The sequence below is a fragment of the Rhipicephalus microplus genome, chromosome 1 (genome assembly GCF_043290135.1).
Source record: "Rhipicephalus microplus isolate Deutch F79 chromosome 1, USDA_Rmic, whole genome shotgun sequence".
Taxonomy (NCBI): Eukaryota; Metazoa; Arthropoda; class Arachnida; order Ixodida; family Ixodidae; genus Rhipicephalus; species Rhipicephalus microplus.
Genome location: NC_134700.1, coordinates 202,338,578 through 202,361,635, shown reverse-complemented (window position 1 = coordinate 202,361,635; position 23,058 = coordinate 202,338,578). Strand labels below are relative to the sequence as shown.

At 42.7% G+C, this 23,058-nt stretch overlaps 1 protein-coding gene across 6 annotated transcripts in view; it reads left to right on the top strand.

Moving 5' to 3' along the window:
- LOC119159752 (uncharacterized) overlaps positions 1-23,058 on the top strand; it is a 70,351-nt gene that overhangs the window by 20,570 nt on the left and 26,723 nt on the right. For 4 of the 6 annotated variants that reach the window (XM_075890584.1, XM_075890606.1, XM_075890578.1 and 1 more), the window contains exons 2-4: positions 17,408-17,686; positions 18,376-18,879; positions 20,922-21,099. In XM_075890584.1, the coding sequence (XP_075746699.1) occupies positions 17,441-17,686; positions 18,376-18,879; positions 20,922-21,099 (928 nt within the window). In that variant the 5' untranslated portion in view covers positions 17,408-17,440. Of the gene's footprint in view, positions 1-318; positions 411-17,407; positions 17,687-18,339; positions 18,880-20,921; positions 21,100-23,058 lie in introns of those variants that run through there. The other 2 variants (XM_075890590.1, XM_075890610.1) reach the window with 2 other exon arrangements.

Genomic DNA, 23,058 nt, shown 5'->3' with positions numbered 1-23,058 from the left:
AAGATTCGTTTGGGGGATATTGCTTCATCTTGTCGCTGCTGGTGTTTGCCAGGCTGCTACGCAGTTCAACTTCAACATGTGAAAAAATTTCAAATACAAAATTTTATATCGTGCCAAGTGGGCTCAGACCTTGCCATCTTGTTGGATGCGTATGGGTGAATGTGCAATGTTTAATTCGACCTCTGAAAAATTTTGGTGTCATGAGCTCTTTAACGCCATTATCGTTCTTTAGAAACTTAACACACAAGTGGTTCGTTTGTCTGTCGATGTCTTTCTGTGCATCTAACCTCTTTCACTTCAACTTGGGTTGCTGGGTAGTTCATCTGATGGGTAGGACATTAGGCTCCTGGTCTGAGGGAGCTGGTTTTGAAAGCAATCGTCGAACGAACTTTGGTCACTGAGCATGTGAGGTATGTGCTGCTCTTCAGTGAACTCCTTTCGCAATCATTTGGGCTGTTTACCATCGGCCTTAACATACCTTTGTCACTTTTATTTTATTTATCTATTTACTTGGATACCCTGAGAGCCTGAAGAGCATTACATAGGGGTTGTTTAAAAAGGAGTGAAGGATACATGCATAATGCTGCCGAAACACAGCAATTCAACGTAAAAGACAGCACGGTTATATAAGAGAAGAACGACAAGATGACAAAGCGATGGCTTACAACATGTGGCTAACAACGATTCAAGAAATGAAAAACATTATTAGCGCAATGCAGACATGACAAATGTTACAGTGCTAACAAAGATAGTGTGCTGCATATTTCTGAACAGGATGTACGCAACATTCTACCAAACAATGATAACATGAGGGGGATGACTTTCAGGTTAGTTCAGCTGCGGAATCGAATGACAATAAACCACCACATGCAGTAACAAATACCATAAAGAAAACTATTAAAAGCTGTTGCCGTGCTCCAGAAACTAGTGGAGTGCTGACTGAAAAAATAGATAATGGTTGATGGGGGGGGTGACAATACCTGATGGAAATGAATTCCATTGATGTATTCATAGCGCAAGAGGTGAATACACTCAATATATCTCTAGCCTCGCGGTTGTTGCTCCTTTCTTCTGAGTGTATGGTATGTGCCATGGAAGATAGAACATCGTCATTTGGCATGCATTCTTTAATAGACAGGGAAACCTCTGTCGTCGTGTAGGCTATGTGCTTACTAGAGCGACGTCGCTCTTGAAGTAGTACCAAGTGCATGTTTTCATGTTCCTTGCCTGTCTCTCTTCGGTATGTTGCAATATTATTCTAAGGTGCCATATAAACATGCCCCCATAGTAGCAGAAATTTTAGTGCAGTTGGGGTGTGGGCGTCATTGGTTATGAGAGAAAAATTGTCCTGTCCTTGACCGAGAAATGTAGAAAGATGTGAATAAAAAACAAAAGTTTCTGGATCCGAGCGAGGATCAAACCTAGGCCGTCTGTCTGGCAAGCAGGAGTTCCACCATAGAGCCACAAGGTTTGATGAAACTGCCTTGAAAGAAAAAAAAAAAATCGCTGCATGAATGTTGTGTAGGGAAAGGAACCATCTCAACACATAACATCCCTTTCAGTCATGAATTAAAATTCACTGTCAAAAACGTGTGAAATTGGCATTGCATAATTCCAAGGCACTCAGCATTAGAATAAAAAAAAATTGAATGAATGTGTTCTTTTGTATGTGTTTCAGTGTATAAAGTTAAAAGGTATGCAAGTAATTATTTTACACCTCTGTCATTAGTCCACTTTGGTAATTGCATTAAAATAACTAACTATATGACCCGAAATGCATGCAGTTTCTTTTTTGGTTGTATTAATTGCGAGCACAGGAGCATAAATTACTCGTTGGAGCACAGGAGCACAAAAGGAGCACAGGAGCACAAATTACTCGTTGGTCCTAGAACTTAGCTTGTCAAACACGGTAGTGTCTCCAGCAAAGTTCTCATATGCAGCAATATGCACCACAATGGAATTCAATTTATCCACTCAGGAAGCCTGCAGGAATGTGCACACAGATTTTCAGGCCATTTGAAGAAACACGCTGTGTGTGACACACATTCGAAGTTTGTGTAAACAATTGTGTATGCCATGACTGAAGGGTATATATTGTGTAATAGAAGCATAGAATCGCACCAGGTATCAAAAGATGTGAATTGACCAACGAATAGGTGTTTTAAAAGGCCCACCCATTACGAGCGCTCCAACATATTTAATCATTAGTAGCAGCAGAACCATCAGTAAAATGAACAGCTGCATAGGCTCACATTTTGCCATATGGATGTGTAGAGGGCCCTTCGATGATTCGCAAAAGAAATAGCTATGGTGTTCTGGGCAATTAACAACTGTGCTTGTAATAGGCATTCAATGATATTTTGAAACAGCCTATGTTAAGCTCACAGTCATTAATTTCCTTGTAGCACTATTGAGGCATGCACTGACAATTGAAGCAGGTTAGTACTACAGAAGGCTTTGCGCGTGAGCCCCAATTTTTCTATTATGATCTACTGTTGAAGGTGAAGCGCAAGCATCTTCCAATTTTATTTAGCGAATTTGGACAGTATGGATGTGCTGCTGATATAAGTTGCAAAAAATTTCTTTGAGCCTCCAGTGCAGGCAGAATTGAATACTGCACCACATCTATTTGCACGTGAGACCATATGCTTGTTGGACGTCCGCATCAAATGGTACAGTGTATCCAGGAGGAATTGTGAGATAGAAGCGTGACTGCGTACGTGATGCATATTCAAAATGCAAGAAAAACAAGTCACTGTCAACTTCATTTTCTCGAGTTGACATGGCTACATTTCACTCGCCTATGACAAGGCCAAGGCTCTGCCAATGGAGTTAGCTGAAAGGTCCTATGTGTAGGGGAAGTTTGCACATCATTGTTGCTTGTTGATCACACTGTTACAAATATAAGGCTGCTTAGGAGGATACACAGCAAAGAGGGAAAACCTTCGCATAACGGCAAACCTTATGTGTGCATTTTTCTAGGCTTAGAGCTCACAACTAAAAAGACAGGCAGTGCCCTTACCGTTCTTTCAAGTCGTACAGCTGTTGAGTTTTCATCTATCTTGTTGCAAAAGTATATTTATTTTTGAGCGGAAAAGCATAAAAAAAAAAAACTGGATCATTTTTTTTATGCATTGCTTAACATTAGATTATCCAGGGAAGAAGAACAGCTCTTTGGGCTATTTTGTTAAAGTGCATATTGAAAGGGTTTGCAGCTTAAGAACGGAAGTGCTGAAAGAAAGGCGTAAACGCTAGAATTGAAAGGCAAAGAGAGAGCAGCGCTCATGTCGTCCCTTTTTGCCTGTCGTTTCTCGCTGTTTTGCCTTTCCTTCAGCACTTATTCCTCTCATTATCCAGTGGAAGGCCTGCACTCTCAGTCAGTCGTTTATCCAGCACCCATAGTTATGCATAGTGCCATCGTGCAGAATCTTGTGCCCCGATGCCATCACATGATTGCTGACAGAGTGTAAGGAGGAAAGGACACAGTGTCCTAACCAGCCTCTTACATAAGCCGGAACACCTTAGCGCATGAGCGCATTTTGGCAGTGCTTGGGCCATCTGTTGCGCATGCACAGTAAAGGTGGTCGCGTTGCACACCACTGGATTGAACTCCCCCATAAGCTGCTTCGCTTCTGCAAGATGACGTAAATACAACCACAGGGGACAACAGAAGTGTAGTGTTTGCACTTGTGCTGTCCTTCGTGGTTCTATCTATATGGTCATTCGTTTCCTAGTAGCCTGCTGATTTTCACCTACCCAGTAACAGATCCCCAGTCACCGCACGTGTGTGGCATTGAGTTTTCTAAAATTACCCAGATGGGACTCTGGCGCTGCGATCGTTCAGCGACCATGGGAATGATGGGTAGTACACAGATTTGCCTAGTCTTCGTACTTGCGGGCAGCGGATCACACTTGTGGCTTCGTTTATTGCTGGTTTAAGTTTCATTTTGAAGGAAAGAACAACTCTTTTAATTTCGTGACCCGATGCAAAATGTTAAGCCTAAAAAAAATGGCGGTGAAGCACAACCGCTGAAAATGTGTTGATTTTTGTTTCGTGAGAAAACAGCTCCAAGCCACACAAACACGCACAGAGCCAGAAGCAGGCCAGAAGTACGAAGATTAGACAAATCTGTGTACTACCCATCATTCCCATGCTCGCAGGAGCTTACTGAAGTGCCATGCGTTGCAGCTTCCATAGACACTAGCGCCACAGTTTCCTCTAGTGTATATTAGGAAACTCTATGGTGTGTGGCAACTATGAAGCATGATGTTTTCACTGTAATTTATAGAAAAGTTATCGTATTTATGCACCATTGCTGAAATGTAGAGGTGGAATGTGGTTCGAGCAAGAAAACTAGTCAATTAGCCGATATGAACTTGCTCAACACTCTTACCTTGCCTAAGCATTTAATGTTGTACAACGTGCAGCTTCTGTACCTAGTCCATGTGTGGGTTTGTTTTTTAATATTCTTTGCTTTGTTAATCTTGGCGTGATTTATTGTTATAAACTTTGTAACATAGTTCCTTTTTTTTTAGAAGTTGCATATTCTTTGATAAGAATAGTACTGCAGAGAAACCATTACTCAATGTCTACTGTTGTGCTTGTTAGGTGCTTTAGAATATATAAAAAAGTTCTTAGCAGGCAGATGATATAAAGTATCCTCTCTGCAGATCTAAAGGTGAATAATTCTTGCTTTCATGCACACGTATTTGACGTAACTGCACCTTTTTGCTAGTAACACTTGCTGTAGAATAAGTTGGGTCTTTTGTGGTATTTAATTTTCAATCTTGGTGTTGTAGGCTACTCGTCAAGGCTGAAATGCAAGCAACCTTTAATGCAGAAATTCCCCATAGGCTGTAAACATACATAAGCATAGAATACAAAGACTAAAAAAATCAAAATGTTCTTAATGAAGCAGTTTTTGTAAGCATGTGGGCTTATTAATTCCAGGCACTTGGAGCTTACTACAAAAGTATTATCACCAACCAAACGTGGCATGATTAGCATCTAATCTTCACTCTACAACAATGATGCTTTTGCAGTGTAAATGAGTATAGAGCAAAAATAATCGTGGAATTCTGCAGTCTTCTCCTTTTTTTCCCCCTCTTGCCTAGCATCATCAGAACCTTGATGGCAAATCCTGTATTAAGAACAAACTTTGTTCATTGAAGAATCAAACCTAAATAAATTTGGTTCCAGTTTGAGTGGACGTCCTTCCGAATACTTATCCAACTTGTATGAATGAGAGTAAGCAGTATTCGGAACAGCTCTGCGGTGCCAGCAAGTCCGATGTGTCTCAAGTTGCCTTAAAAAAGCGTGCTTGTCAGAGAGCAAGTATTTGTTGTTATTAAACGCAGTGTTGGCAAATTTAGTTGGTTTCTCACTGAATTCAGCAGTTTTTTTGTTCTGCTTAGCATGAGAATGTGGGCTATTTCTGGCAGAGCATTTTGTAACGGTTTTCGTATAAGTCCGGCTGATTTTATGGCTATATAAACTTCATTTTTTTACAATAACTCATGCTTTTTATGTTGCGGAAATTCAACATATTCATACCATTTTAGAAATACAAGGGAATTATCATCAACCACGGACAGTATGCTAAGCCTCCTATCCTCCACGTCTGCTTTCAACTGTGAGCTCTTGCACCTCCAGAACTGCATAGCAGCATGACTTTTCACTATGTTTGTCGACACTTTCGAGGGCATCTTACCTTGTCAAGCGAGTGTAGTCAAATTCATCGAACAATTCAAGAAGGAATGGCTGGAGTGGATAGTGCTTCGACACTGATTGATAGAGGCTTTAGATGACTAGATGAGTGTAGTAGCATAATTGTAAAGCAGAACTTTATGTAAATCATGTGTAAAGCACCAATATTGAATTTAAATTGATGTTAGGAAGGGTTCAGGCTCTTGCACCATTTTCTTCCAGCAGGCAGACAATGTTACAGGTTGTAAGAACCACCATGGAAGTCTTAAAAGATTTGACACCCCCATGCTCAAGTGCACCCACTCTGCAGTTGACTGTCAAGTTTACTTTCAAGGTGTTTTTCTCAGCAAAAAGTACCATTCACTCGCTGCTTTTGACGCTCAAAGTGTCTTTCCTCTCCTAATTTTACTGAAAGCCTGCCCCCCGTTGACAAGTTTTTCAGTCACCATATTTATGCTGAAGGTCATGGGGCATAATAATTCTGTAGTAATTTTTGAAAACAATTCATGATATTTGCGTGTCTTCACTGGATTAGGGGTGCAGGGAAAGCACTAAGGGTGAGAAAAGTTGTTTTTGAATGAGTTTTGGTTGATAAATAAAACTTCCAGGAAAGTTTACTTATGGATTTGTGCTAATTCTAGAAGTTTTATATCACCTGAGCAAGGAAAATTTTTATTCCCACTGTTTCTTGCATAAACACTTTCACATGCATTTTGTATGTGATTCTGATGGTATTGTCGCTAATGACCTTGCTGATAATGCTGCCCGATCCGCCCACGCGGACGCCAAGACAACCCCAATTCCATTGTCGAGAACCGACGCTGCAAGGGGCCTTCACTCGTTCACTAACACCATGTCGGAAACTTGGCTGAGTGACCCCAGTGTCGGGAACCGCCGCCTACACAAATGGGACCCATCGAGAAAGCTTCAAGTTCTATCGGACCTCTCCCGCCAGGATGCAACTTTACTGTGCCGCCTGAGGTTAGGAGTAGCTTTTACAAAGGCGTACTCCTTTCGCATAGGAATGGCGGATAGCTCCCGATGTGAATCGTGCGACACTGACGAGACAATAGGACATCTACTGTGTTCATGTGAACGTTTTGCGAGCGAACGCAACTTGCTACGCCAAACGTTAGAGACACTAGACAGTAGACCTTTTTCCGAAGAGAAGATACTTGGCTCATGGCTCTACGCATCGCTGGCCAGCAAAGCGACGCGGGTATTGCTAAGTTTTCTAAAGACGACCGGACTACGCGACCGCTTATAAGTGTGCAATAGGCAAGGTCACATCTACACACACGTTGCCCTTCACTTCTCTCTCTCTTCTCCTTTAATCCCCTCACCCCTTCCCCTAGTGCAGGGTAGCAAACCGGACGTGCGTCTGGTTGACCTCCCTGCCTTTCATTTCTTCCCTTCCTCCTCCTCCTCCTCCTCCTGATTCTTTTCAAAGTTGAGCCCCTTCTTGGCAATCGTATTACAAGCTCAAGTTTTAGTAAATCTTGATGAGCTTGTTTTCTTATTTCAAGTCAACTTAGCAACACTAGTTTTAGAACGACTAAAAGAAGGGCACAGCATTGTGTTTGCCCCCCGGGGTGGTCTAGGGGCTATTTACTTGGCTGCTGACCTGTGGTCACGGGATTGAATCCCGGCTATAAAATGAGAAAGAAAATATTCGGGATATTTGACCGCCAGCCCCCTCTGGCAGTTGAGTATTCTATCATAAAGCCATGCGGGTGCTTGAAACTCGCTTTGTAATAAAAGCCTTATACAGGTGTCACGTCAAACAAGGAATCACGTCAACAGATGTAATATAGTGTGGTGGAATAGTAAAATAAAATAGGTACCAGGCAGCACGCTATGCGAGTTTCATAACGAGTAGGTAGTAATAATAACTTTTATTGGCACAACAATGAGAACCCCTCGGGTGACATGGAAAACTGGGCAGGAAGGAAATTCTCTTGCGCTCGTATGTCGGTTAGCCCAAAGAAGAGGAGAGGGAGAAAAACAATTACACACAAAAAGTGGGAAAAGAAGGGGGTGTGGGTGTGGCTGAAGAGGTATGCGAGGGGGCCTTTATGGGTTGCTGGATAAATGACGACTATATAGAGACCAAAGATGTTTCGACTCTTTGCTTGTGCCAGGGGCAGGTGCACGCACGAACACTCATGGGAAGGGTGGTGCGAATGTTATATAAGGGGATGTCAAGCAGTGGGCCTTCAATTCGACCCATCTTGAAGATCTCGGCCATAAGTCTTCATTGTCATCATCCACAGTGCCAACAAAATGCATATAACGGCTCACAGATGTGTAGCGGGCACTTCCCTGCGTTACAACGAATAGCGGCATTGTAGGTGCACCTTTTATGAGGGTCCTTGAAAACCCTTGAATTTAAAAATGTTCATTAGAAAGGCATTGAAAGTGCTGTAATTTTCTCAAATCCTTGAATATTCGTGAATTTTTTTTTAATAAACATCGTCGCACATTTCACAGCACTTTATTTATGATGCCGGAAATGTAGCAGGTGGCATGTGTTATGGGCCCATCGCAGAAGAATTGAGAACTTCAGTAGTTTCTGTGAGGAACCAATACCGTGATTTTTGGAAACTCTGAAAAGGCGAGAGCAGGAGGATGACAAACAGGAAACATAAATGTTGCATTGAAGAGGAGGTTGGAATGCTTAAAAAAAATAAATAAAAAGAAACTAGGAGCCACTGTTGAGGAATTAACAGCTACAGCAGACTGATATGCAGAAAAGGCGGAGGCAACTAGAAAGCTGACGTGCATCACCAGGGTGGCATTCAGAACTCTGAAAATCAAAAGGCCGAACTATAGGAATGCCAAAATTAAAAAGACTGAAAAATCAAAAGGCCGAAAATTTAAAATGCCGAAAAATCTAAACACCAAAGAATCAAAATGTCGACATCACCCAGGTATAGTGGAAGATAATGTATTTTAGCAAAATAAAGGTTCTTCCGTCTTTGTACAACATGCAAACGTTTTCGCCTTCGTTTCCAATAGCCATCTTCCCATCGCATATGCTTCAGCCCTTCGGTCTTCAAGGCATTAGACAGTAAACAAAAGAGAACACATGGCCATTAAGATAACCGTGAATTTTGTGAAGTTGTTCGAAGAGCGGTGACACAATGCTAAATGTTCCATTCATGAGCCTTATTGGTGCGTTGTTCAGTTTCAAGATGTTTTCGTCCGTGAAATAAATGGAATCGAGCTTCATCTGCGCTGGTGCAGTCCCGTCACAGAAACTTGCAACCATCTAAATTTGTTTGGGACTCGCCCTAGATGGCGAGCTTATGCACGTCAGACGGCTCATGTGTGCAGTCTGTTTTCCTTTTCCGTCTAACAGTCTAGCGCAAAGTTCATCACTCGCAAGGTGTTGCCTTGAATACGCTTGTACACCTGCTGTGACTTGGTGCACAACGGGGACGTTGCCCGAGGCCACTGCCAGAGCTTCTATCCGCTCTTGAGTGCGAAGAACAGTCGCTCTATAGACATTCGGAGCATGGCTTGCGAAAACCACTTTTTTTTTCAAGACGACTTTGTTAGTACCTTCTCCTGCACTGTCGGTAATCATTCTAGCATTAAATTCACCTTCTCACACCTCCAGTAATTTCTAGAACATACTTTTTTGTCAAGCACGTACACATAATCGTCTTTGCATCTAAGTTTTGTTTTTCCCTTCTGATAGCATGCCACAACAGCGTCTCCTTCCTTTTTCCATGGAAATGACAACTCCCTTACATTGCTGCTGCTTTTGAGCCCCGAACTCTAGTCAGCACTGCTATTTTTTCCTGCTTATTCGTAAAATTCATCCTGTTCAACTGGTATGCCTATAGGTTCATAGCATATAAAATTTTTACATCGCTTTAATATGCTGATTTGGTACATTTGCAGAACAAGTTAGACAGTTAGGTCAGGGGACAGTGACACGGCAGAAAACAAAGAAGTGACAGTCACAAAGCACATCATTTATTTTTCACATGGTTCAATATAAGTTGCTGCATATGGTTGCGGCGTTATCTCTTTGGCATTTTGATTTTTTGGCATTCCAATTTTTCACAGCTCTGACATTCAGCTTTTTAATAGTTCAGCCTTTTGGTTTTTGGCTACACATGTGTACCTGGTACCATGCTTTTATGAAGAAGGACAAATAATGGTATGTGTAGTGGGTACTATGCAAGTCTGCTTGTAGTAGTTGCCTTGTAGAGCATTTAAAACAGGCTCTAGAAGGGCCACTATTGGAGCTTTTGCTGTGACTTTGCAGCGCACTTCACGAGGCCTGGTGGTGTTTTAACGACGACGTTACGACTGCATGGGTCATTGTGCCGGCAACTGAAAAATTGCAGAGGCTTCAGCAAATAACAAAGTTAAGCTGAGAGCATAGTGCAATTGAGAGTTTAGCCATTGAAAAATAAACGGAGTTGCTCTGGGACAGAAATGCGGAGTGAGATAAAGTGTTAAAGATAGGGTTTTGTGCAGGCAGTTTGACAGTGCTCATTCTGTTACATAAAAAAGGCAATTTTAATGCTCAGATTTGTCGCAGATTTTATAAACCAATCAGTGTAACAAGTTCTTGGCTTTGCTACTGTCATCGTCGGGCCCTGTAGTGAGAATAAAAACATTAGCACACTTTTGTTTTATGTTTTTACCTGTTAATGTTATTTTGCTTGATCAATTAAATTCACCAGATTTTTTGTGCATATTTATTTCAATGAATAGTGTGATTTCAGGTATTTTTATGGGTATTTAAGGCATGTAGATTAGGAGAACAGTACTTCTATCTGTAAATTGTCTGGGTGAAATTAAATGCTTCAAGTATTTTATACAATGCATAAAGTTGACATTTCGGCATGTCCTTTATAAGCGTGCAACATGTTATGCAGAGGCTCATTCTGTTATGTCAGAAAAAAAATGCTGTGGCCTCTTGACAATGCATGTTGAACTTTCCTGCTTCTGTGCTGTTAAGTTCCTTTTTTTTCCTCCGCTTCAACACGAAACATCGCTGTAGATTTCTAGAAAGGTCGTATCAAGCTAGACGAGCATACCAAAGAGGTTAAGTCTATTGTGTTCAGCCATTACTAGCATTTCGTAACTGGGAAATTTTTTGCTGTGTGCATACGTGTCAGCTTTACCTTTACACTTTTTAAATTGAGCCTGCAGGTGTTTCAAGTTGCACATATGTTAACGCCATTCCTTTGTGCAGAATGACCATACGCTTCCAGTATCACTTGCTTAAGAGGACAGGGTAAGCAACAATATTGGAAAAAAATATTTTTAGACTTTTGCATTATTTGAAACTGGTAGCCTTTTCTGAACCAGAATCACTCGTTTGTTTGTCTTAGTACAATTTTTTTCTCTAAAAACGACATATTTCAAAACTTGTGCAACAGCCTGCCATGGTACCATTCTTACGTAGCAAGAGATTCCTTGCAGTTCAAGCATTGTGCTGTATGGAGACATTAAAGTTTGCAAGCTAGAGTGCATTTGGCATATTCAGAAAATAATGGACCCAGAACTGCAAAAATGAAAGAAAGCTGAGGCATCAAGCTTTCTGTCACGAAATCTACATCTGGTCGGGGACGTCTTAGTGGTGTCATCACTGGCAACTGCCAGAACTATTAGCGAAGGCCATTAAGAGAAATAAAGCCAGCTTGAAGGACTTGCAAAAAGTTGTCAGTCCAAATACTTTCGCATGGCATCAAACAATACCAATCAATTCCATGGCGTTTGCTTGAAAAACGTAGAAATTTGGTGTAAATTCAACTCAGCCCAGTTAAATGGTGAACCATTCGTTAATGAAGAGCACCTTCTAACATTCGTTATTGAGGCTGTTAAGCCAAATTATCTGAACTAGCTCATCCAGAATTATTTGCTGAATGCCTCCACGGGAAAACTGAAAACCATAATGAGTCGTTGGATTGTTGTGTGGGAGCGCGCTCCAAAAAGACGTTTTCCTCGGGCACCAAGCACTGTAAATATGCACTCTTGATGCTGTGTTCACTTTTAATGATGGCAATATAGCCCCTGTAAATGTGCTGCACTATTTTGGAATTTTGCCAGGGCACTTCACTGTGCAGGGCCTATGTTCGCTTGAACTGCGTCGGCAGTTCTGTGCTGACACGGCTGCATAGCAGGCAACAAATGAGGCTGGCCAGGCAAGGCGTTTCAACACAAAATAAAAAATGATATTGATGATGAGCATCTAGCTGGTGCCTATTGAAGAGGTCCGTCAATTTGCTGTCATCTTGTTGTACTTTTGAAATAATGCAGGGTTTTAACGTTAAATGCGATTATCTCAAAACATGCTTTTTCTGTACTTATGTTCCTTTCTCTATGCAACCACAGTATCTAGAATCATAAATTTCGGCCAGTATTTAGATAACATAATAGGGAATATGCTGAAGCAGAATTATTGTTGTGTGAGAAAGTGCTCTTCTGCAGCACGACGTCTAATAGCTATTATCGAGTGATAATTAGGTACCTGAAGTAAAGACTTTACAAAACAGGAGCATTACAATTTTTATTACTAGATCTGCTTCAGTAAGAAGAGGAATGGTTCATGGTCAAAGATAAAAAATAATTACTATAGCTCTCATGGTTATAGAGAAAAAAAAGTACATAAACTTTGCCTAAAATACATGGTGGGTATGGGGTTTACCCCGTTCCCTTGTTGAAAACTGATCTTAATGCCAAATACTTGAAAGGGCTCTGCAAAAAAATGTTTTCCCCTGTTGTTATACAGTTTTCAAGAGTTGCAGGTGTGACATCCCAGAAACGCTTGTTTTGGTTAACCAGCATATAAACGGAGCTTCATGGAACTTTCCACTAGCGGGAAAATGCCAACAAGTTTCCATTTTCTTAAACCTAAGCACTGCGTAACGCTCACAGAGCAGATAAACTGTCTGTTGCGGTTTTCATGGCTGCCATTGATATTATTTTTAATGTTTTATTATTACATAGTTTTTTTTTTTCAAACATTTTATATTGTATCGGGAAAGAGCCAGATGGATTGTGATCTGAGTGACTGCTTCAAATACGCTTGTAACTGTTCCCGTTCAAAACGACATGAGAAGGGAGAGTCACAGTGCAAATATCATAGCCAATCTAGAATTTGCCTTTTCGTGGGTGCAAACCGGAGTACCACAAGGTAGGCGAGAGTTCCTCTTTGAAAATTTCGTTTTAACATCCTAGTGGCAATGTAAGGCAACGAATGTACATTCAACAGCCTTTTTTTTATGCGGAGCATTTCTTAGTCGCACTTCAGCGTCGGCGGCGGCACCATCCACACCCCCACTGCGCATGCTCGCGGGTTGTGCTGAGATGTGCACTGACACAGGAAGGCACCTGCAAAACTGTCGCTTTCCTCCCCCTCTCTTGCCTCACAAGGCCAATGCAGTTAGTGTCTGCTAGTTAAAAAGAAACGACTCTTGCGCTGCACATACTAGATCATGCGTTAGGAATTCTGTCAAGGGTGTCTTTACTCGGCTTTCGCTTTACATTGAAGGCAACGCTTCTCCTTCATTCAATAAGTAAGAATAATAAAAGTGAAATAACAATTAAGCATTCCCAAACCATACCCAATTACTACGCAAGATTCGTGCGATACCCCCACCTCTATGTGACGCTTTTACTCGAGTTGCCCTTGTGGGAAAATGCAGGCGGCATTTTTTTTTTTTTTCATTTCACTGGGCTGCGGGCCTTATCTTTTACATCATTTCCCACTTTACACAAATGTGTTGCATGTTTTACACAGGCATTATGCATTACTTTGTCTTGTGTGTCATTTTTTTTTTCATTTACTAAAACGCAGCCATAAAAATGTACTCAAATTTAGTTTTATCTATCTATTTAGGTATAAAAATATGTGCACTTTCTACAGTTCTGTTTTAGCATGTTTGTACAAAGAAATTTTACTTGTCATACCTACCGTGAGAGAACTTCATTATGTCTGTGAATGCTACCACAAAGCTGAATGTTATTTTTTGTTTATTAAGGATTTTAATTTTCCATTTTGATTCTACTATGTAGCTTAATATATATGCAGCAATAAAAGAAGTATGTAAAGGGTCATGTTTTGATCTGGGAAACCACTGTGATTCATAAAACGTACTTGTTTAGTGAGCAGAAGATGGTCAATTGCTGGTTGTGTATTTCCTGTGGTTGTAGCAAGGACCTTAAGGAGTTTTGTATTTATTGTCTTGTATTATTTGAGATGTATTGTTTCTAAAAGGACATTATCAGTGATGCCAAACATGTTTAAACAGGCAAAGTATCCACACATTTCATTCAAACTTATAGACCAAGTAATTGTTAGTAACACGAATAGGTGAGTTGTTTATAAGGTTTAGGTGGGAGCAAGCTTTATAATGCAGAGTGAGTATGAATAGTGTAGTAGAGGAATACTTTGGGGTGTTGAAATGGTATAGTTTGTATTAAGGAAATAAATTCTTAGAAGATGGCATGAAATTGAATTGTAAGATGAAAATAGGAGTCTAAAATACATGCATTGTAATATGAAAATAGGAGTCTAAAACACACAGAATAAGTGGGGGGGGGGGGATTGGTGCGAATCACCTTTTGCGTTTTTGTAATTCGACGTTGCAAAAGATTATTGGCCAATAGCCAAAATAAGTCAAAATCGCTGTTTAGATCAGATGCGCATGTTCCTGTTTGCACTTTGTATAGTGTGCAGTTGTAGCTAAATAAACGGGACTAAAATATAGGAAAGCTTCGTTGCAACTTTTCAGAAAGATGGATCACTTTCGGAAGGAATCAACTGTTGTCTGTTAAACGCAGCATACCAGCGTATGTTAGAGCATGTGCCCATAGAAGTTTGATTGGAAGTTTAATGTAGCTCACATGTGCAGTTGCATTAATGTTTTTAAACAAAACATGCCAGATAGACGATCTGTTCCTGGGCAGCACATAACAAATGAATTAATTATCCTCTCTTAGGTTGTCGCGAACACTGAGAGATGGAAACCTGCATTTCTAAACCAGGTGGCGAAAATACAGGCCACCGGAATCTAGTATACAGTAAAAGCAACACACTTCATCCTTGAAGCGTAGTGTAACGGTTGCATGTCAGCTTCACATTGACGGCGGCGTTGGTGGAGTGGGTTCGAGCTTCATTCACTTTTTTTTATTTTGCTGTGCATGTGTTTTAGTCGAAATAGCGATCTGGTCGTGACCAGAATTTATAGAAGCGATTTAAACACCTGATTTCGGCCCAAAATAAGTGTTGCAGCTTCCTCGCACCGTGTGCTACACTAGCTTCTATTCAGCTTGTGCATGTTATAGCGCTACAGGCAGGCATTGTTTCAAACTGCAGAAAATAAATGCTGGCCCACCAACAGCCGCTTCCGGTACATAATGGCGACTTGCAGTGACTTCAGCAATGCGCTCAGTCAAAATGTCATTCAGTTTCCTTGAATGGAGATACACCGTGTCAGGCCGCTCAGCTGCAGCATAGTGAGAAGCGGTCAACACTGTCAAGTTACGCAAAAAGGAGGAAAACCACACAATATTGAAGCAAGGTATTGTAATAATGCACTAGGCAGGGTGCCATGAACGGTGCTGTCCTTTCCTGTGGAATGAAGCGAGATGAGGGGGGGGGGGGGGAGTGTGTCGCAAAATATTGCGATTGCTTTATCTCTGGTCATACTTTAGTTTTTAAAAATTTCTTTCAGCTATGATGTATTCTTTGGAGGTATCCAACTGATCCTAAGGCGTTCTTCGTGCCAAGAGCAAAAGGTGGTTCATCACTCCTTTGAGGAAGCCCACGAAACGATATTGACAAATTTGTACATTTGCATTGAGTTGCAAGTCTTTTAGGTCATTCACAGAGCAGTCTAAGCGCCTTGCATAAGGTGCATAAGTTATTTTCAAATATATGCTTGTTGCTACTGGTCATAGCAGCATTGCTAAGGAGGTTTTCAGCCTTCTCTGCCTATGCATGTTGTATAGGCAAACTCTGTTGTATGGGCAACTAATCTGGCCCTGCCGCGGTGGTCTAGTGGCTAAGGCACTCGGCTACTGACCCGCAGGTCGCGGGTTCGAATCCCGGCTGCGGCGGCTGCATTTCTGATATAGGCGGAAATGTTGTAGGCCCGTGTGCTCAGATTTGGATGCACGTTAAAGAACCCCAGGTGGTCGAAATTTCCGGAGTCGTCCACTACGGCGTCTCTCGTAATCAAATGGTGGTTTTGGGACGTTAAACCCAACATATCAATCAATGGGCAACTAATCTGGTAGCTCCTCTGTTGTCACATGTTATTTTTCTGACTTAATTGTCCACAAATGTTGTAGGTGATTGTTGAAACCTATTGCAATATATTGCATTCACACACTCACAATTTCCTACTATTCTTAGAAAGTTCCAATGGACAGTGAGCGTCACTTGCAAATGCTACAGCATGCTCAATGTTTATTTGCACTCCGTTACCAGCTTGAGGTATTTTTTCTCAAGCACCAAGGATCACCCTTGCTGCGTTGAAGGCTGCAACCCTGTCCACTGATCCCCAGCGAACCTGGCTGCACGGCTAGCATAGCAAACAAGTTGAGAAGCAGTGCTAACAAGGAGAGCAGTATATGAGTACTCTGAACTCCCTTGATTTAAAGGGGCCCTGAAACACTTTTTTGGGTAACCATGGAATTAATTCACTGGAAAAGCTTATTGCCTCACGAATTCAACGCCGCAAAAGTTTTAAAAATCCGTCCAGTGCGAGCGGAGCTGCAAAGGTTTGTTGCATGCTGCAATCGCATTCTCTCTTCTTTCGTCCCGACAAAAGCCCTGGTAGCTAAGCAGGAAGGGGTGGGAGGGGCAAACAAAAACGTCACACATGCCTTGTGACCTTGAGGAGAAAGAGAAGGAGAAATAAACTTTATTATAAGAAACCAGCAGGTTTAGGTGGCCGGGCCCTATAGGCCTTCCATGAGGGCGCTTATTTCTTTTTTTTTCTTCGAATACGTGGCTTTTTTAGTGCGAACGTGTGGACAAGTGACTGCCTCCTGCGACGATGTCTGTAACGAGCGAGCGCGCCATGTTCAAATCAGCGAATGGCTGATAGATGGGTAATTCACGTGTGATTTTTGGGCATGTTCTGCCATTTGTCGAGAGAAGAGAAATCAATTTTTAGCTGACTTCGATAATTTATTGTGAATTCCAGGCCGCGTGCTGTGCTATAATATTTAACTCGCGTGTTGTCGGGAGCCTCTACTACCGATCGGCAGCATTTTCTGACCATACTCAAAAATTGTTTCAGGGCCCCTTTAAGGTGCTTTGCTTCAATGATTTCATAATGTTATACCTTAACTGCCCTTTGAAGTTTAAAAGATTGATAGATTGATATGTGGGGTTTAACGTCCCAAAACCACTATATGATTATGAGAGACGCCGTAGTGGAGGGCTCCGGAAATTTAGACCACCTGGGGTTCTTTAACGTGCACCCAAATCTGAGCACACGGGCCTACAACATTTCCGCCTCCATCGGAAATGCAGCCGCCGCAGCTGGGATTCGAACCCGCGCCCTGCGGGTCAGCAGCCGAGTACCTTAGCCACTAGACCACCGCGGCGGGGCGAGGTTTGAAGTTTAAAAGAACATATCAGGGCCCATCTATCATGTATTTGGCCCTTGGTATACATGATTTTAGCATTGGCAGTACAGTGTGTGTTTTATCGTGCAGAGGCGGGATGCGTAGCCGGTCGAGTGGCACCCAATGAAAGACCCTCCCCCGGGGGCCTGCTGTGCGTCGTCGGCGGTGGATGGCCAGCCGGGCAGTAGCCACCAGGGGGCCTTGACCGGGGCGGCGGTGCCCTCTGGCGGCGGCGGCTTCGATGACGACTACAACGAGTGGGAGCTGGGCATTGGGGATCTCATCATCGACCTGGACGCCGACATAGAGAAGAGTAACGACCCCATGGCCTCCTCCTCGGCCGCGGCCTCCCCGCCCGTCGAGCACCAGGTATGTGCTTATGTCCTCTTCACCTGATTTTTGGTCATGATATGTCCCAGACTCAAATGCCTAACAGTCATAGTAGTGGCAGGGCTCTAGACACTTGTTCATGGAATTTTCAGAAAAGATTGCAGAATGCCAAGTTTTTTTTTACATCGTGTTATAAACTCAATAGAGCTGTTGGGGCTATAAATTGTGATACCAGGTGAGACTGCTTCTGCTGAGTCATCACCGCGCACAATGCAGGTTGAATTGGGCCAGGCTACTCAATGTCGTCGACTGCGCATGTCTGCTCAGAACGAATCTTGACGTTCAATCAAAGCCATGGTCGTTCATACTGCTGATTGTGCAGATGCTGCAAAAGTTGTTAATGTGTGAATACATGGACTAGTGGAACACTTCTATGACATGTGTCTTTTAAGTCCTTCACTGCTGTACTCATAGGCACTTACAGAGCTTCTTAGACAATCTTCGCTGCTATGGTTGTTTGTATACCAGACACAACCAATAATATTGCATTGATGTCCACAGAAAGGAGCCTGTGTCACCCAAGGTGGATGGTTAAGAATTGGGAAATTTCAAATTTGTGTCAATCTCGGGTTGCATTAGTGTCAAGTGCATTGACAGAGTACTCAAAGTCTCACGCAATAGTCCATCGGCAGGTTGGCTGCCCTGCTGACTGTTGATCTCCGCCCCAGGCAACCGTGGACAAGGGTCTTAAGATGAAGATCAAGCGGAAGAACTTGGCCAAGCACGAAATAGTAAAGGCGCAAGACACTGGTGCATCTCCACCACCTTTGGCACCACTGCCAAGCACGAAGCACTCGTCATCGTCTGTGTCATCCTCGTCGTCGTCATCATCGTCATCCAAGAGCAGTGGCCGCAGTGGATCTCACAAGAAGAAGCGCATCGAAAACGGGGCTTCTCCACCACGCCTCCAGTGTTCTCTGGGAGCTCCCCTTCCTCTTCCTCCCCCATCTCTGTCCCCTCCTCCTGCCCCCGCTGTTCCTCCATCATCCCAGGCACTTCCAACCACCCCTACCGTTCCGCCCGCCCCCATGGAGCAGACGGCTGCAAACGGTGTGCCATCATCACCCCCAGAGGAAGGTGGCAGCATGCCTGCGGGCTCTGCGACCTTGCCAACACCAGAGGAAGCTGCCAGTGCTGCTGCTGCTGCTGATGCAACAAAGCGAGCGATAAAGGTTTGACTCCTGGCATCTCTCTCTCTCTCGCAAATCGATGAGGCAACTGCAACAACGGCCTTTGATGAGAGGAATGTTGCCACTTGTGTGTTAATGCCTTCGTTTGATGAGCTGCTTTAGCTCTTTCTTTTGTTGGCATGCATGCATGCGGCGATTGTCATTGAAGCTAGTTTATAATGTTGCAGGCAGTATTTTTTTATATATTGTCTTAAAAGCTATCGGTTAAACAATGTCTATACTAAATTGATATAGTGATTTTGTCATGTGTAGTTGTATTTTAATTAACTGCCCACAATCAACAGCATGCAAGCATGTACGCTTTTTTTATGTTTGGTTATTTGTGCATGTAATGTGTGATAGCACAGAGTTGTATACCGCTCTAAACAAGAAGGTATGGGCAACCATGTGACGCTTCCCATTCTGTGCAGTAAATGCTGAGATTAGAGAAGTTCCTTACCTTGATGCTTGGTTTATTTATTAACTAACTAGATTCGCATCCCAACACTAAGCCTGTGAGGGCACACAGTATTTTTGTCTGCTTTGCTTTGTGATTTGTACTTGTCCCTGTTTTCTTGCTTTTTTCAGTTCTTTGTTTCCTTCTCTGCTCTGGCTACAGGGCTCTTCGCATTTTGAGCTGGCTCTGCTAGTGAATAGTTGGCAGTTCAACAATGATGCGACTGATTGCTGTAAACACTGTCGATATCATATAATTTGTATGCCTACTTCATTTGGCAATGGTTATACAAATGTAACGTGACCAGAAATTTGAACTCTTTCATGGTAGTAGTGACAACAAAACAAATTTTTGTGTGAGCAGAATCCGGCTTTTCCATTTTCCTGTGCTCGCCTCTGGTGTTCTGGCAGGGTTTAGTAGGGGCCGGGAAATCTGGCATTGCTAGAACGAAGGCCTCCGAGACTAGGAGTCGTTTTGCGACTCTAGTCTGCTAGGGAAGGGCACACATGCTAGGGAAGGGCACACATGCCAACGCATTGTGGAAAAGGCAGATTTAGGTGGCACTTAGTAGCAGAACATTTGCAAAGCTCTATCAATACTCTCCTCTATTCCAAATGCATGGAACATAACTGCTCATGTAATTTTTGAGATGCAGATGGTGCTCAGATCTCATGCATTGAGAAATGAACAGTGCACACTGAATGAAGCATGACATTATAACTTCCGTATAGCTGCTTCTACGTTTGATTGCTTGAGATGACCATGTCATGTTGCCCTAATATATAATAAGTCATCATGTTGGCTCTGATGTAAGTGTTCGAGGCAGTACTACGACAGATTGATGAAAAGTGAAGACTGTGCAGATAAGCGTATGTGCATTGCTTAACCTAAACTGAGACGTTTCACTCTGTGAGCACCGTACATTGTTTTCACGATGCACTTATTCCCCACTCTCGTCGCCTTCGTGTCATGTCCGAAGGTGCATGCATGAACACATACTTACAGGATAGGCTCAAAGACACTAGTGACAAATGACTTAATACTGCAGTAAATGAATGCAAAGAAAACTTTCTGTGCACTGCTCTTCATCTTCAGTTAGTTGAGAGTTGGCACCTGTTTAATTTGGCCTTCCTATTCTCAATCTCTCTGCTTGCACGAGCTATTTGTTAAGGACCGTGAAAAGAAGCCCAACGTTCTACTATTCATTTATATATATTGATGCCCAAGCTTGGAACTGCATGTCTATCGATTATGGCAACTTTTCAATTAATATTGGATTAGAAAATGCCACTGTGAGACAACTCCGTTAAATTGGAGTTAGGCTACCTGACCCTCTGAAGGAGTCTGCCCTGCTGGTAAGCCTTTCCGGCGCACAGACACGAAGTCACCTGAACGATGGGAGGAATTTCAAGCAGCTGAAGGAACAGGGAAGCCACCTTCTGAGTGAGATTACATGTTCTCTACTGTTTTTGGTCTGTATTTGCCTTTGATGTTCATGGCAGCTTGGTCTGGGTAAGCTCACTTATCACCGCCACTTGGAATGGCTGTTGTAACTCACGAGCGATGTCCTTCTGACACTGTGCTGCAGATGGAGTGCCCAGGCAGTCCTGCAAAGGTTGTGGCGGCAAGTACCAGTGTAGAGCGAAAAGACAGCGGCGTGCTGTGCACGTCGGTGGGAACCATCACCGAGCCCGATTGTCTGGGGCCCTGTGAGCCCGGAACCAGTGTCACCCTCGAGGGCATTGTCTGGCAGGAGACTGAAGGCGGTGAGACACCCCCCCCCCATTGTTGTGTAACCACCTGCCTGTGTCTTCTATTATGTGGGAGATATGAGGCTGTTTGGGCCCCAAATTGAGACTTTGTTACATCTGTCACGTCTGTCTTGGAGCCTGTGTTGATCGCCTTAGCTGAAACAGGCAAAAAATGAAGCTGCGTTGGCCCTTGCCTTGGGTTCAGTGTTGGGGGTGCAGAGTTGCGGTGATGTTGTGCTGTCGTCATCATGGCATCATCGTGTTATGTCACTTTTCAAGCTGAGAGGATAAACTTGGTCATAGCATTTAGTTCACGCATCAGCATGCAGCATTGCTTTTTTGCATAGCGATCCCGTTTCATTTAAGGGGGGAGGTGGCATTGGAAAAAAACTTTTTTATTTGTTCACCTACAGCAATGAAATTTGGCATGCATACTCGTAAGCATACTCGTGTCTCGAATAGAGAAATATGCAGTTTTATCATGATACCTTCAGTAGTTCTCAAGTTACATAATGCTACATGGTCCAATTACATGGTCTGCTCGTGGAAAGCCTAGCGCTTTAACAAAACATGCCAGGAAACTGCGAATGGTGTTGATCTTTACTCAAAAGAAAGCTACAGGGTATGGCACTCTCAGAATTCTTTAATAAGTTCTCTTTTTTTTTAGAAATCATCATGGCTGCCGACACACATTGTCAGAAACAGTGGCACGGACAAATCATCGCCTAGAAAAAAAAAAGGGGCCATAAAACAGATATTGAAGATTGGTGTACCCACAAGCAGTGTTCAGGGATTCAGGAAAAAAAAAAGCTGAATCAAAATCGGTAAAGTCATTCCCGTGCTACTCTTTCCACGAGAAATGCAAAATGTCCAAAACACACTTGTGAGATAAAGCCTGTCGAAGTTTTCGACAGGCTTTTTTTGATGAACTTTTCGTTTCTCCTTGGGTATTGATAAAGATTGGCACAGACACTAAGAATGACCTCGCAGTGCTTCCATAAAATTTTTGAAGCGATACCACAAATACTTTACGAGAGACAAATTATTTCTTCATTGAACCATGTGGAGGGGCTGAGCATAATGTCAAAAAAAACAGTATTGAGAAAGCTGCGTTTAACGTTTCAACTTTTCTAAAATTGACACCTAAAAATTGTGATCTCAGGTTTGTCTTGTGATATTTGACTTTTCATGATTTACTCCTTTTCATGATATACAAAGAACAAGTATGGATTTCAAACCAAGTTCTTTAAGGAGTGGTGTGATAGGTATGACAGAAAAGATTGTAATTGTAAACCATATACTGAAATAATTACACATATTTTTTTTTGCTGATGTTGTAATTAGCATAATTAAGTACTTGATTACAAATATTCACTGAACTTTTATTTATTTGGAGAGAGGTTTATTGCATCAGAAAAATGGATCACACCATGACGGCCTATGCCTTCTTTCCAAATAACAAAGTTATGGGCAGAAGACTGGTGGCACAAAAATCTTTAGCAGTATAATTCATGACGCAAAACAGGCGTATAAAAATTCGTGCCCCTGATTCATAATGCACTTGCCGGCGGCGTTCGGTGACGATGCGCGAAATGTGTAACTACGATGACAAAAAATCGTCGCGCGCACTGCGCTTGCCATCGCATTTGGCATCGCTTAGCATCGCATGACGCGCGAAACTGCTAGCCGCTGTTCCGAGCAATTCTTGGCAGTGAAGGGGGGGGGGACCCGAGCTTGACTGTGTTGTCCGCTGTCGATGCGTAAAATGACCATACGTGATTCAGAGGAGTTAGCGAGTGATGTGCTACATTCCTTGCGAAGAAGCACGTTGCCAAGAGTGCGCTTGCGCGTCGTTCCTGCCCGCAGTCTCGCTGTCAGCGGAGTTAGGGCTAAAGCCGACTCCGATGACGCGCCGCACTCGTAGACTACGTGCCCGCTCGTAGTAATCAGATCGTGCCGCCGCTTACTGCTTCG